At 45.7% G+C, this 12,230-nt stretch overlaps 1 protein-coding gene across 3 annotated transcripts in view; it reads right to left on the minus strand.

The window, feature by feature from the left end:
- Nedd9 (neural precursor cell expressed, developmentally down-regulated 9) overlaps positions 1 to 12,230 on the minus strand; it is a 176,675-nt gene that overhangs the window by 24,639 nt on the left and 139,806 nt on the right. For 2 of the 3 annotated variants that reach the window (XM_040755884.1, XM_040755883.1), the window contains one exon: positions 4,203 to 4,631. In XM_040755884.1, the coding sequence (XP_040611818.1) occupies positions 4,203 to 4,631 (429 nt within the window). Of the gene's footprint in view, positions 1 to 4,202; positions 4,632 to 5,154; positions 5,424 to 12,230 lie in introns of those variants that run through there. The other variant, XM_040755885.1, reaches the window with a different exon arrangement.

A 12,230-nucleotide genomic window follows, 5' to 3' on the forward strand; every position in this document is an offset into this window, starting at 1 on the left:
TGTCTAAAACAAACAAAGCCCAAACAAAACTCTGAGGAAGGAGAAAGGAAAGAAAGGCTGGAGACTAGACTCGCCTTGGAGCTCTCACAAGGCAGCTCTCCACCTACGGTTCCTGGTTAACGTTCCCAGTAGCCCTTGTGGTGAATAGGCTTATTCCCACTTCACAAATGAAGGAGCAGTGTCTGAGAGGACACCTGTAATTTGCTGCACACACAAAGTCACAGAGCCATGGGGGGGAAGGAGGAGCCAGACTGAGGTCCACAGAGCTCCTGGTCTCCCTGCTTCACAGAGGGTGAGCTTATGAATCTCATTAGCACTCCCTAGGTAGCAAACTCTGGCTGTTGGTGAACATGGATGAGGTGCAGGAGAGCCAGCTGAGGCTGGAGTTTCCAGAATAGCAGAAAAAGGCAAGGCAGAAGGCAGAATTCATGGTGTAGTGTTTTTTTTTTTTTTTTTTTCTTGGAGTGATATCATTAGGGCACACTGGCGGATGAACCCTGAAGCCCAGGCTGCAACAATGCAGGAGTGTTCTGAACTGTGGAAAGCCCCGTCAGTCAGACTGGAACACCTCCAAGCTGGTCATTGTCTCCCCTTAGGGTTTCTCTGAGCACAGTCCTGGGCCTACTCCCACTAGACTATGCGAAAAGCTGGAGGAAAAGTAGGTTTCTGGGCCTCCCTTCCTAGATTCCCCGAAGGAGGGGCTGTGAGGCAGGCCTAGGAATCTGCATCTGAATCAATGTCCCTCCCTCTCTGGGTGTCAATCTTACTCATTAGAGCCTACAGGCTCAGAACAAGTTCCCACTGCTTCCTCATTTTCCTTAAACAGCTTTTAAACACCACATCGAGAACTACTGGCAACGCCTGGCCTTGGTTTGTCACCATTTACAGACAGAAAATCAGAAGAGAAAATGAGTGAGTTATTTAGCAAGCCAGTCAAACATCTAAAATGAGAAATAATAACAACCAAACCCACATCTGCTCTCCCGTGCTGTGAGATTGGAGTCTTAAGCCACTAGGATTCCCATGCACTGGGAGTTACCACAGCAAGGGTCCAAGTTCTTAAAGCAGTTACTATTGCCTGGAAGGTTGCAATGACCTCCTAAGCCATCTCCATTAGGAAAGAAAGTTTAAGAAGAAAGAAAGGAGGGATAAGGAAGATAGGAAGGGGGGTAAGAAAAGGAGGGAGGGGAAAGGGAAGGAAAGGAAGAGAATCAGGAAGGACGGTGGGGAAGGAAGGGAAGAAGAGGGAGAGGCGAGTGTGGGAGGGGGGAGAGGAATGAAAGGAAGGAGAGATGGGGAGAGGAAAGGAAGAGGACAGAGGGAAGGAGAGGACAGGAAGAAAGAGGAGCAGTTATGGGATGGAAAGAAGAGGCAGCATTACTCCCTCGTGGGTGTAAGCCAGCAGTTCAGGGGGACCGAAGCAGGCCACTGCAGTCTCAAAGGGATCAAGACTCTCACACAGGGTATGTTATGGAGGACCCTGGTGCATGGCAGGGGAGGGCTAGGCTCTGCTCTCCTGTCCCTTCCACCTAGCCTGTACCAGTCAGGCCCGCCACTGTGGAAGCTCCCAGTTCAGGTGCCAGGAGTGCCTGCCTTGGTCTACACTGCTTAAGGTTTCTTAGAAGTGGGTTCACTGCTGCAGGGTGAACACAGAAGGCTCAGGGGTGTGGAAGTCATCAAACAAAACAATATGTGGAGGGACCCAGGGCCGCCTGAGGGCCTCAGGCCCTGACATCAATGGAGACCAGGAGAGGAGCCAAGGAGAAGGCTGCTGTCATCCACAACACAGACATTGCAGGCATTGGGGAGAGGTCTGAAGCTCCAGGCTTCCCAGACAAGGAACTGAAAAGGTTGAGACCAAAAAGGAAAACATGTCACCTTCCTGCCAAAATAAACTGCGATGAAAGTTTGGTCCCTCTGCCTTTCAGCCAAGCATTTCCTGTTCTGGCCTCCTCTGTCTGCCTCGAACTAGCTCAGATGAGGGAGAGCTATTTTTAAGGTGCTAGCGTCCGAGACTAAGAATGAGAGCTTTGCTTATTTATAGTTACACCTTTCAACTGTTCTTTCCCTTCTGGGGACACAGGCCAGGCGTGGCGTTCCCTTTGGAACTGAAATCGCTGGGGTGAGAAGGGCTTTGGAAGGTCACAAGGCTCCGTCTACGGCCTCTAGTCAGGGTCCCTGTCCTGGGAACAGGGAAAGCTGTTCTCCACATCTTAGAGTATTCCTCCTGGTAGACAGAACTCCATGTGCCCTTGAGATGTGTTTTGTTAAAACATACATTTTGCATAATAGGTGATTAGGAAATGCATTCATGGCTAAGGAATCTAAAAATAAATCTTTCCCTGTTCTCTTTAAAAATAAGAGTTCCAGGGGATTAGAGAGATGGTTCAGTGGTTAAGAGCACTTGTTCTTGCAGAAGACTGAAGGTTTGGTTCTAAGCACCCACATGGTTGCTTACAACTGTTGTTAACTCCAGTTTCAGGGGTTCCAGGTCCCTTTTGGGTACCAGGCGGTGCAGACATAGGTAAGTAAATCGCTTATATATGTAAAATAAAAATAACCTTTAAAATAGATTTACTTAGAGGAAAGTAAAAGTACTAGTATCATGTAAGCAAATATTACCTAGCTTATACAGATTTGTAAATTTATCTACATTTTGTGTTGGTAGAGTTACAAACTTTTTCTGGCATCAACTTCACCCTTCCTCTTACAATCTGGAGATATTTTCTCATTGTATGAAATTAGTCTGTTCTTAATGGTAAACCTTGAAGGAACCACTGGAAAGTTCTGACAAATGAAAGAGGAAATCCCTCTCTTTCAATGGCACAAAAACATTGTGGGTTTGGCTGTTGGCCTGTAAATCTAGTGTCATTATTTTCTTCCCAGCATACACACCCATCTGACTTTGTATTTTATTGTTTCCCTCATTGCATTTTAAGCATTGTGAAGACTCTGTTTAGTCTTTAATTCACAACTTTATCATAATTATCAAAAACACAAAACATGTCAATATTCATTATCTAATGAATGCAATTCCAGTCATCTCAAATGTTGAGATGGGTTGAGACTCTAGCAGGTGGTGTCCCCTAGCCTCATGATTTGGGTATGGTCTGAGTATCCCCCACCTCCACAAGAACCTGCAGTTTCCAGGGTGGGATACAGCTGAACCTCTGAGAGAGGGGTGCTGATGGGAAGTCTGAAGTCACTGGGGGAATGATGTCCGCTGGAAGAGATGTGATGTCCGCTGGAAGAGCCTTTGCCACAACTGAGCTAATGTCAAAGGCAGATCCCAGAACCACCCAAACTCTGAGATTAATACATAAATGTTCTCTCTTTATGAAGTTAGCAGTTTCAAGTATTTAGTGATAGTGATGAAAATCTGAGGAATATATCACATTTGTCTTGTATTTTTTCAAATGACATTTTCCTAAATACTCAAGCATTCACCTTCTACCTTGGACATTATTAAAAAATTATTTCAAGGAAATAAGGATGTATTCTTCCTAAATCCACTAACATCGATGTATTTTGAATAAATCAGTCTTTACACCCAAAACTCTGAAGAATGAGTCGATAGATAGGATGTAATTTCAGACTTTTTACTTCCCCTACATTTGATTAATTTTTGTTGTTGTTACTGTTGTTCAGCCACACTAATTTATGATTCACCTCTTGGCCCAAGAGAAAGGATCCATACCGTGTCATTATGCTTGAGTGACAACTGGGACCACACTGCTCAAGGATGAGGTAGAGAAGACTACAGACCATTTACACACAGAACCCAGCTCTAGCGGACCCATCACACAACTGAAGAGGCACAATTGTGTGCTTAAGTCTGATCAGGATGAAATGCCATTTACACTGGCTGGCTGTTAATAGTATTTAGCACACAGTAGCTCAAGAAAGCCTTGTTGCCCGATGTGATATCACATAACTGCAGTCCCAGAACTCAAGAGTCCAAAAGAAGATCTCAAGTTCAAGGACAACCTGGAATGAGCGTATTGAGACTCTGTCTTGGAAAAAATATTTTTTTTTGTCATTGACTCATCAATGGAAATTTAATGCAATAATGACACCTGGGCTAAGTCATTTAGTATGTCTGCTTTTGGGAAATTTCTAATAATTATTTGAGGATGGCTTCTATTATTCTATATTCAATGAATGGCATAAAAGAAGGAACAAAATTCTGACTAATCACTTACCTTTTTGCTAGTGCCTCCAATGTTTCTCTGGACTGATGGTGGCAATTGATACACTTCTTGTTCTGGGGTACCATGGCCAGTAGGTACTTGGTAAATTCCTTGATTCTGGTAGGAGGGTGGCACTTGGTAGATGGTATCACGAGATGCTGCCTGTGAATTTGGTACTTGATAGAGTTTCTGTTGGCCAAAGGTCTGATGCATGGGTCCAGGAGTCGGCTGCTCATGACTGGAGGTCTCCTGCACTGGACCAATGAGAAGCTTCACCCGGTTGCCTGGGACGATGCCTTGGCGACCATGTAGGGAACACAGCCACCATCCCTCTAGTCCTCCTGTGTTCTGCTCTATCACAGTTAAGATGTCTCCCTTTCGGAAGGCCAGCTCCTCAGCACACTCGGGGACATTGTCGTATAAGGCCCTTGCCATAAGATTCTAGGAAGGGAAAAAGAGAGAAGCAGTGTTAGCATGTTAGGGATTTCTCTTTAGCACTTACAGAGCCCACGTGTTCAGGGACAGGCCCGGTTCCTGGAAAAAGAGAAGAAATATGAACAATGGCCTGCAAGAAGGAAAGCAGATGGCTCAGACAAAAGACAGACACAGCTACACTGTGTCTGCCACCGGTGACATCAGAGGGCCTCCTCAAAAAGCTCCAAACCCCCAAGAGAGCTTTCCTCCCCTGGTGGGTGCTTTGCCAAGGTGCTGGGCTAGCATCACTAAAGAGTTAGGAAGGGGTCAGCAGGCAAAGCATTTTTCTAACTTTTCCAGAGTGAGCTGAAGGTGAAGAATGTTCCAAGCTCTCTGTGTACCACAGTGGACTGCTCTCAATGTTTTTATATATTTCAGGCAAAAAAATAAGTCAAAGAAAATCCTAAATGACATGTACTACAAACAGACATTTTATTCCGCATTGAAATGCAAATGGAAATACACATAATTGTGCCTTGGCAGGACTTACCATTTCTTTTATGATTAAGGAGACCCTTGGATGCAGGAAGAATCTACAAGCAAAAGCATAAGGATGCACTATAGTAATCAGGCAGGGACACAGTGTGACGGTAGTGTGTCTTTCCAGACCTGACAGTGGAGAGGTACCAGGGACACACTCATCCACTGCTTTGGTCTCTCTCGTACCTCTCTGAAAGTCCTTCTTCTCCCTGCCACGTAGCCACCTACTTCTTAAACCTCGCCATTCACATCTGAAAGGCTGTGCCTTCCTTTCATGGGCTCAGAACACTCTCTGTCTTTGTATGAAGGCCTGTCTGGCACATCCAGTCCTCAGCAGACAGCTAAAGTAGGCATTGAGCAGAGAGCAGGCAGGCAGTCTGTGCCGACATTCCTGGAAGGTTTTCAAAGGCTCTGAAGATTCCCAGCACACTGGCAGCCAGCCCCGCATGCCTGCCCCTTCCCAGAGTGCAGAGAAGCGAGGGAACATAGGGAGCCCATAGCAGGCATCAGAAAAACTAAATGTGACCCCTCTCATATGTCATTGAAGCATTTGGATGCACTTAGTGTCACTGTGGTGGGGAATCATTTATGGAACAAAAGACTGCTGGTTGGTTGGGGCGTGCTTATGACTTTATTTTACACCATAACATATTTGCGGACTTTGGGGGCTGCCTTTCTTTGGACTCCTGCCCCCATTCTCCTCTCCAGAAATGTGGACTTGATCTCTCAGTCCCATGCTTTTCATTTCTTTAAGACGGACATGCGTAAATCATCTCCTTCTGGACCTGCCTGAAACCACAGGGCTCACATTGTATGTAGTGCTCTTCTGGGGGACTGGCTGTGTATGGGAGGGCTCTGCCTCTGCTCAGGAGTGTGGAAGAGGTCCATTTTCCATTTTTGAAGTGATATAAAGCTTGCTTTATTTTCATTACATTTTAAATTATTTTTTAAATTTTTTCATACTTTGATCTTATTTTTGCCTTTCCCCAAGGCCTCTCAGGTTCTTTCCATCTTTCTACCCTATTAACATTATATTCCATCTCTCTGTCTCCCCCACAAAAAAATAAACCAAACAAAAACAAAAGGACAAAACCCACTAAGCCATAACAACAACAACAATAACAGCAAAGCACAGACAAAAGTAAACAAAACCATGGAGTATGTTTTCATTTTGTGTTGGTCAACTACTTCGGAATCTTCTTTTTCTTTAAACATAGCAGGCTGGACATAAGAAATCCTCCTGCCTCATCCTCCTGAGTGCTGGGACTGCAGTTACATATCAGTGCAGATGGCTACCCAATCTTCTTTCAGAGTGAATGCACCACTTAAGGAAGGGAAATGGAGCCACAAATATCATCGCTAGGAGATAAGAGTTCTCTGACCTCCGCAGGGAGGCAGTGAGGGTAACTAGAGCAGAACTCAAAGCTCTTGTTTCAGTTGAGGGTTTTACTTAGCAGCTGTATTCTAGGAAGCTCTGGGTTCCTACTAACAATGCAAAGCTCATATATAAAATGATAAAATCTGGCCACATCCTTGCCTAGTTTTTAGAGCTGTTAAAGGATATACCAGGATGCTAAGGTCTCTCTTTTCTTTTTTCCCATCTTCTGGGTGTTGTCACTGTAAGAAGAGTCAGGTTACAGATAAGGTTCTAGTCCTTTGTCCCCGATGGCAGGGAAAGAACAACACCAGGATTATGATTTCCGAGCTTGGCGGGAGCTGGTGGCTCTGTCTGTCCTATTCTCCTGGGAATGGTTGGGAAGGAAGCCCCTAGAGGAAACCAGAAGTAATAGATTTGGGGCAGCCCCGTGGGAGCTGAAGATTGATAGCTGTGCAATCATACGGCTTCAAAGAAGGGAAAGAAAACAGTAGACAGGCAGAGGGCTGCAGCTCCATCAACCACAGTCAGCTGGAGGCAGTCGCGCTTGGGCCACTTCCAAGCCCTGGAACACCATGAGGTGCTGAGTGGGGCACCGGGCCACACTTGATTAGAGGCAGATAGAAATCCCCACGTGAGTCTGCTCCATATGCTTTGTATTCTGTTCCCGTGACCTTCCCACTGCCTGGCAAGCAGTATGCTTATGCTTGCACTTGAGCCTAAGGGATGTTTCTAGGATAACCCCAGAGCCTCCTCTGACACGCAATAGTGGGCACTACTGGTGAATTTCCTGCCCCATTGCCCACAACATCATTCCAGTCTTCCCACTGCATACAGAGAATAGGATTCAGAAAGAACTTGACTCAGCCTTTGGTGGGTAAGCCCCCCTCCCCCAGTGTCAGGCTGACACCCGTTTATATACCCTGAAAAATGTCAGCTTTGGCTAAATAAGACTGAGTTCTTTAACCTCCATGCAAACTAAAGATAGCTGATGTGTATAGCTAGTCACTCTCCTAAACAGCTCAGACACACCCCCTGTAGAGAGCTTGTGAGCCTGTAGCTCTGTTTTGAAGATGAGGACACAGATTTGGTGTTTCCCCAAGACTTCATACTTGGGTATCAGAGCTGGACATAGAACTGGGCTTTTCTAGGTTGACTCTCTCCTCTAGGAAGCTACTTTAGTTTTCCTATCTGTACCCTGGCTGGGCTCTGTTCCATTATACAAGAAGGTCTGAAGGTAATCCCCCACTCACTCCATTTTTATGGAATAAACGAATTCTTTGGGGTTTGCAGGCCCAAATGTGTTATTAGGGCTTTCCCCTTGCAAGTGCTATCTATCCTCCTCATCCCTGGATAAGAACAAGGTTGAGGTTGTGAGTTTGCCACGAGAATGAAATTAGTGAACTCAAGTAAATTTTAGCACTGTTGGGGACGCTACAAGCCATTGTGGATTTTTATTTCATTTGCTGGGTGGCATTTTACTCACTTCCCTCTTCTCAGTTTCCATCAAGAAGCACTCGTAGAGCTAGAGAAATGCCTCAGTGGTTAAGAGCATTTGCTGCTTTTCCAGAAAACCTGGGTTCAATGCCAGTTCCTACGCAGCAGCTCACAGCACACAGTGCCCTCTTTCAGTTCCCGATGGCACTAAGCATGCAGGCAGTGCACAGATATACATGCATTACACAGAGAGAATAAAATTTAGAAAGTCTTGGGTAAGAGGTGTGGCCACTGTGTGTTTACTTGTTAAGAGGGCAATAGTCCAGAAAAGAAAGATAAAAGTCAGAACATAGAGCCCTCACTCCAAAGGACACTAACTCATGAGAGGGTCAACCAAGAGTTAATTCCTGGTTTTTTTTGGGGGGGGGATTCTCTCCTTATAGAAAAGGTGTGATTCCCTGAGGCTCCAAAGTCAGAAGCTCTTATCTGAACATCTTAAGAAAATACCAGAGAGGCCAGAAGTCCTCTAGTAAGATCTCTTCTTTCTCAACCCCCAGCCCCTTGAATGTTTATCTGTGGGGGGGGGGAGGTCAACAAAGAAACAAATCAAAGAGAGATAAGAGCACTGGGTAATTCTATACCCAGTTGGATGCCAAGTTTCCAGAGTTTGGCAGTTACAAAGGCCAAGAGCTTTGTTGGGGCAGGGTGCAAAACTTGAAAGCCAGAGGGATCTTCAAGGAGCTAAGAGTCCAACTCTTCCACTTGACAACTAAGAAAAAGGAGGTTCGGGAAGTTAATAATTTGTAAAGCCACATGGTTAGAAGACCTTAGGACTTGGGTATGAAGCCAGGCCTCCTGCTTCCTGGCTTCGGCGAGAAGGCGAGATAGTCTAAGGCTAGACTTGTGCCCCTCCTTTTGGCTAGCAGACTACTGAGCTAGTAGGGCCTAAGCAATTGCAATTTCCCCAGAATCTCATGGTGGGGGAAGGGAAAGGCTGGTGTCAGCCAGAGGAGGAACTTGTCTCCTGGGTAGAGATTTCACACAGTTCTGCCAAGCTGTCAGACCATTTTGCAGAGGAGACTGGAGGCAGACAACGATGGAGCTGTGATGGACATGACTGCACTTGGACCATGACTATTTAGTTATGCATACCTCTTGTCTTCTGTTGAAATTTAAATCCCATACCAGTGTCCTAGAAGATGGGCTGGGGGGCTCACTGAACCATTTTATTTGTTCTTTTCTCCAATGTGGCCATGTTGAATACATCTCTTCACTTTCCACTATTCTGCCTGACTCCTTTTCCATTTCCAGAACATGAGCACACTGTCTGAAATAAAAGCCATACCCATTCTCTATTAAATTGAAGTGGGTTCTAACCTCTGCATCCCTGGTTCCCTATGGGGAGAAAGGCATTGGTTTTCTTGAGAGTTTAACAATTATTTAGCTCTTTAATTGTTGGAGGGACTACAGGTGGCCAAGTCTAGCATGTTACAGCTGCCAGGGCTCAGGTGTATACCCTGAAACTCCAATAATAGTGGCACTAGTGGAGATTGGATACCAATGTTATAAATCCCATCTGAAGGGGCCTTGTCAGTCCCACCTCATGCTCTCTAGAAATTCAATTAAATTGGCTTCTATTCTTCCAAGACCTCGCTCCTCTGGAGCACAGTCTCTTTCTCCATCAATAGACCATTCCCCCCTCATCTCTTAAGTAGTCATGCTCTCAGGGGACCTCTTTTGCACTTGTCCTCTCTATCGCATTGCTCTCTAAGTGAAGTGTCACCCAGGCGTTGACATATAGATGCAGGTTCTACCCAGATCTACAGTACAGAATGGATACCTCTGCCCTCTAGTTCTTACTCACTTCTCTGACGGATGGGCCATCTGGATCTCAAGACCGGCAAATGAGAAAAGCCCTCTCCTTCTGTTTTACCTCTCTTGATCAATACAATATGGAATGACCTGCCCCAGGTGTGAGCCTGAGGTTGGAACACTCAATGCTGCCAGACTCCCACACCCTGCCTCACTGCCTCTCCAGGTGTGGACGTCAGCAATAACTGTTTGTTTGTTTTGGTTTTGTTTGTTTTGTCTCTTCATTCCAACTTCCTGAAGTGTCACTTCCCAACTGGTTCTACTTCACCAAACCTCTTCCCAGCTCAAAACCCATCTTCCATAAAAACAGAGTAAGTGTCTTTCCAAAATCCACATGATCCCCTCCCACATGGTTTTCTATGCCACGGTTTCTTTGTGACCGTACTGTGCAGTAAACGTGTATACATACTTGCATGTGATGGCCATAGGACAGCTTTCAGGAATTGTTTCTTTCCTTCCACCACATGGGGGGACCAAACAGGGGTTGCTAGGCTTGGGGACAGGCACCTTTACTTGCTGAGCCATCTCTCCAGCTTGCTGTTTGTTTATAGCAAGGTTTGCAGGACGCCATTCCAGGCTGCGAACTTGAGTTCAGAGATGCTGCCTGGACTCCCTCTCCATTTCTGGAACATGAGCCCAGTGTGTGAAACAAACCCAGACCCATTCTCTACTGAATTGAGGTGCGTTCTGACCTCTACATCCCTGATCCTCTGCATGGAGAGAAGAACTGGTTTTCTTGAGAATTTAGCAAGATGCTTAGTTTAAAAACCAAGGAGATGGAGGAGAAGAAGGAGGATATAAGCATCAGCAATGTGTCCAGGTCACTGGAGCTTAGAGCCTGAGAACAAGGGAGACAGCCAGCAGGAAAATGCCAGCCCCTCCCTATTTAAACAGGACAATGACGCAGATCCGGCAGATCCTGGAACCTGCTCCCCCCAACCCCCAAGCTGGTGTGTTCGCAACTACTGAGCAAACAGGAAGGGCCAAGAGGAACTGACCATCCCAGCCCATAGAATACAATGGTCTCCCTAAGAGCCTCCCCTCCCTTTTGTGTCTGGTAGGTGACAGAGTGCCATTCACATGCTTTACCAGAAAGTTTGCTTCTGCTGTTCTGGGTTCTCAAGCTATGACTGGGGAGTGGGAAATTAAGAAAACCAAACAAACCTGGATGTATGGGAGAGCCACGGTCACATGACAACTTCTGCCCTCTTCCCTCCCCCGCCCTATTTTCCCCATTGCTATCAAAATGTCAAGAAATCTTATTACTTCTGCTGCCAGGGGAATTATTTGTTTCTCCCAATATAGACAGGTGTGATGTGGAATTTCCATGCCCATTCATGCTGTCCTTTGAAGAGCAATGAGACACAATGGCTAGTGTGTCACTCACTGTGACGGATAGCAGCATCAATGGCTTAGCTTCCTTTTATTATTGTTACTTCATTCTATATTTATGCAGAAGAACCTGCCAAAGACTCAGGGCTGCCTCTTGACGACAAGACTTTCCTGTGCTCTGCCCCCCAGGTCTCTAGTGGACTCCAGCAAGTGCACGCATACACGCACAGGCACCCAGAGACCAGATCCTGAGAAACAGACCCACTAGAGGAAATGGCCATCATCAAGGAAATCAGTTCTTAAAGGAAGCTGCTGAGAGATGTACACGGCCAAGGTCAGCCTTGGGGCACACTGGTGAAGAGAAAGGAAGGCTCTAGTGCTTTTTTGTTGTTGTTGTTGTTGTTCCTGCTGACAAACATCAGCTCTTGTCAGAGAATAGTCCTGCCATTTTGATTATATTTCCCCTCCTGCCCCTCATGGGCACCTCTGATGTGGTGTGTGTGTGTGTGTGTGTGTGTGTGTGTGTGTGTGTGTTGGGAGGGTACTCAGCCTTTTCAAACTAAGGAAAGCAGTCATAGTCTGAAAGCATGGCTTTTCTACAAGTATCAAGAGTTTGATTCTTGGAAACTTGGCTCACACTTCTGTTCTTGTACATGAAGATCTGGAATATATATATAATTTGAAAGCTCTAGATGTTATTGAGTAGCAGACAGGATACCTTTGTGTACAGGAGCTAGAAGATACAGCATATTGTGCTACAGATGTTTTCTGAGTAATTGTTCATTGCATTCTGCTTACCTCCACTGAATGACTGGAAACAGTCCACAGAAAGGCAATAGCAGGCTCTACTAGGGTTTTGGAATGCTGGTCGAGCTTCTGACCACTGGGGAGGCCTGTTCATCATTCCCCGCTGAATACTACTCTTAGCCAATGGACCAAGTTTCCACCAGTGGTCCTTATTTTACAGAACCTGCTTTTATTAAATTCTAAAACTTCTGCCAATAACTTAGGCCCTCTGTGAATATTCATACCATTCACTTTGCCCCCAGCATTGTGATTTAGAGCAACAA

Source organism: Mesocricetus auratus, unplaced genomic scaffold (assembly GCF_017639785.1).
Source record: "Mesocricetus auratus isolate SY011 unplaced genomic scaffold, BCM_Maur_2.0 Super-Scaffold_100013, whole genome shotgun sequence".
NCBI lineage: Eukaryota > Metazoa > Chordata > Mammalia > Rodentia > Cricetidae > Mesocricetus > Mesocricetus auratus.